The sequence below is a fragment of the Rhea americana genome, unplaced genomic scaffold, assembly GCF_003343005.1.
Source record: "Rhea americana isolate MKP2758 unplaced genomic scaffold, rheAme1 scaffold_975, whole genome shotgun sequence".
Classification (NCBI taxonomy): Eukaryota; Metazoa; Chordata; class Aves; order Rheiformes; family Rheidae; genus Rhea; species Rhea americana.
The window spans coordinates 1-1285 of NW_028187172.1; the positions used below are offsets into that span (position 1 = coordinate 1).

Here is a 1285-nt window from a genome sequence, read left to right on the forward strand (position 1 = left end):
CCTCCCAGCGTGGCGGCGAAGCCCTCGATCTTGCAGGCGGTGGGCCCCAGGGCGAAATACATCTGGGAGAAGCTGTAGAAGGCGGTGGTGGAGCCGACGCAGATGACGAGCAGGTTGGCCACCGCCAGGTTCACCAGGATGTAGTTGAGGTGGGAGCGGAGCTTCTTGTACTTGGCGGTGCAGAAGACGGTGAGGGTGTTGATGGGCACCCCCAGGACGATGAGCAGGAACATGAAGGCCGACATGCCCGTGAAGACGCTGGGGCTGCCCAGGTGCGTCTGCGGCACCAGGAAGGGGCTCAGCGCCGTCAGGTTCGGCGCGTCCAGGGGCATCGGGATGAAGAAGTCRTCCGGGAGGTCGTCCCGGCTGTCCCGGGACTTGTGCATGGCGGAGGGCGGGCGGACGGACGCGGGGACGGGCGGACGGAAAGGGGGACGGGGGGAGCAGAGGCGGACGGAGAAGGGAGAGGCGAACGCGGGGAGCTACGGAGCGGAGACGGACGGACGGACAGAGGGACGGGCTGATGGCTACGGCAATGGATCGCACGCAGAGCGCAGGCGGCTAGAGAAGGGGTGGAGGGATACAGGACGGACAGATGGACACAGGAACGGATAGCCAGACAAGTGGACGGGGACGGGACGGACTGACGGAGAGGGACAGAGCGAGAACAGACAGACGGGACASAGAAAGGATGGACGGACGGACACGGAGATGGATGGGCAGGCGCGGAGATGAGGAAGGGATGGACGGACAAACGCGGGGATGGGACGAACGAAGAGGCGCGGGGCGCGCGGGCGGAGACGGACGGAGCGATGCAGAGCTGGAAGGACGGACAGACGCAGGGCCGGCCGGGGCCGGGGCCGGGGCCGGGGCGCGGGGCCGGACGAGGGGCTGCCCGGACAGGCCGGGCGGGCGCGCGGGACGGAGGGGGCCGGCGGGGCGCAGGCCGGGGGGGGGGCGAGCGCGGGACCCTTTATAGGCGAGGGGGCCGGGGGGCCGGGGGCGGACGCGGCCTGGCCCCCCGCCCTAATCGGGGCTAACGCCGCAAAGCGCGGCTGAGCCGGGCTTATCCGCCGGGCGGGCGCTGGCCAAGCCGGGCTTACGTGCCCGGCAAGCCGCTTTCGGGGCGCCTAATCGCGCCCGAGCCCTGATTAGCGGGTTGGGGGGATCAGGGGGTATCAGCCCCCCCCCCCAGGCCTAATTAGCTCCCGCTACGGAGGGCGGGGCCTGGGGGCCCTGCCTGCGCCCCCCCCGCTCCGCCCCGCACCCCCAAACTGCCCCTGCC

The 1285-nt window shown here is 71.1% G+C and overlaps 1 protein-coding gene across 1 annotated transcript; it reads right to left on the reverse strand.

Moving 5' to 3' along the window:
• Positions 1 to 3: 3 nt before the first annotated feature.
• On the reverse strand, positions 4 to 792 carry LOC146584084 (blue-sensitive opsin-like; the record flags this gene model as incomplete). Its single annotated transcript, XM_085325441.1, has 1 exon — positions 4 to 792. A coding segment is annotated over exon 1 (383 nt), but the record flags the coding sequence as incomplete, so codon positions are not given.
• Between the last annotated feature and the right edge of the window lie 493 nt (positions 793 to 1285).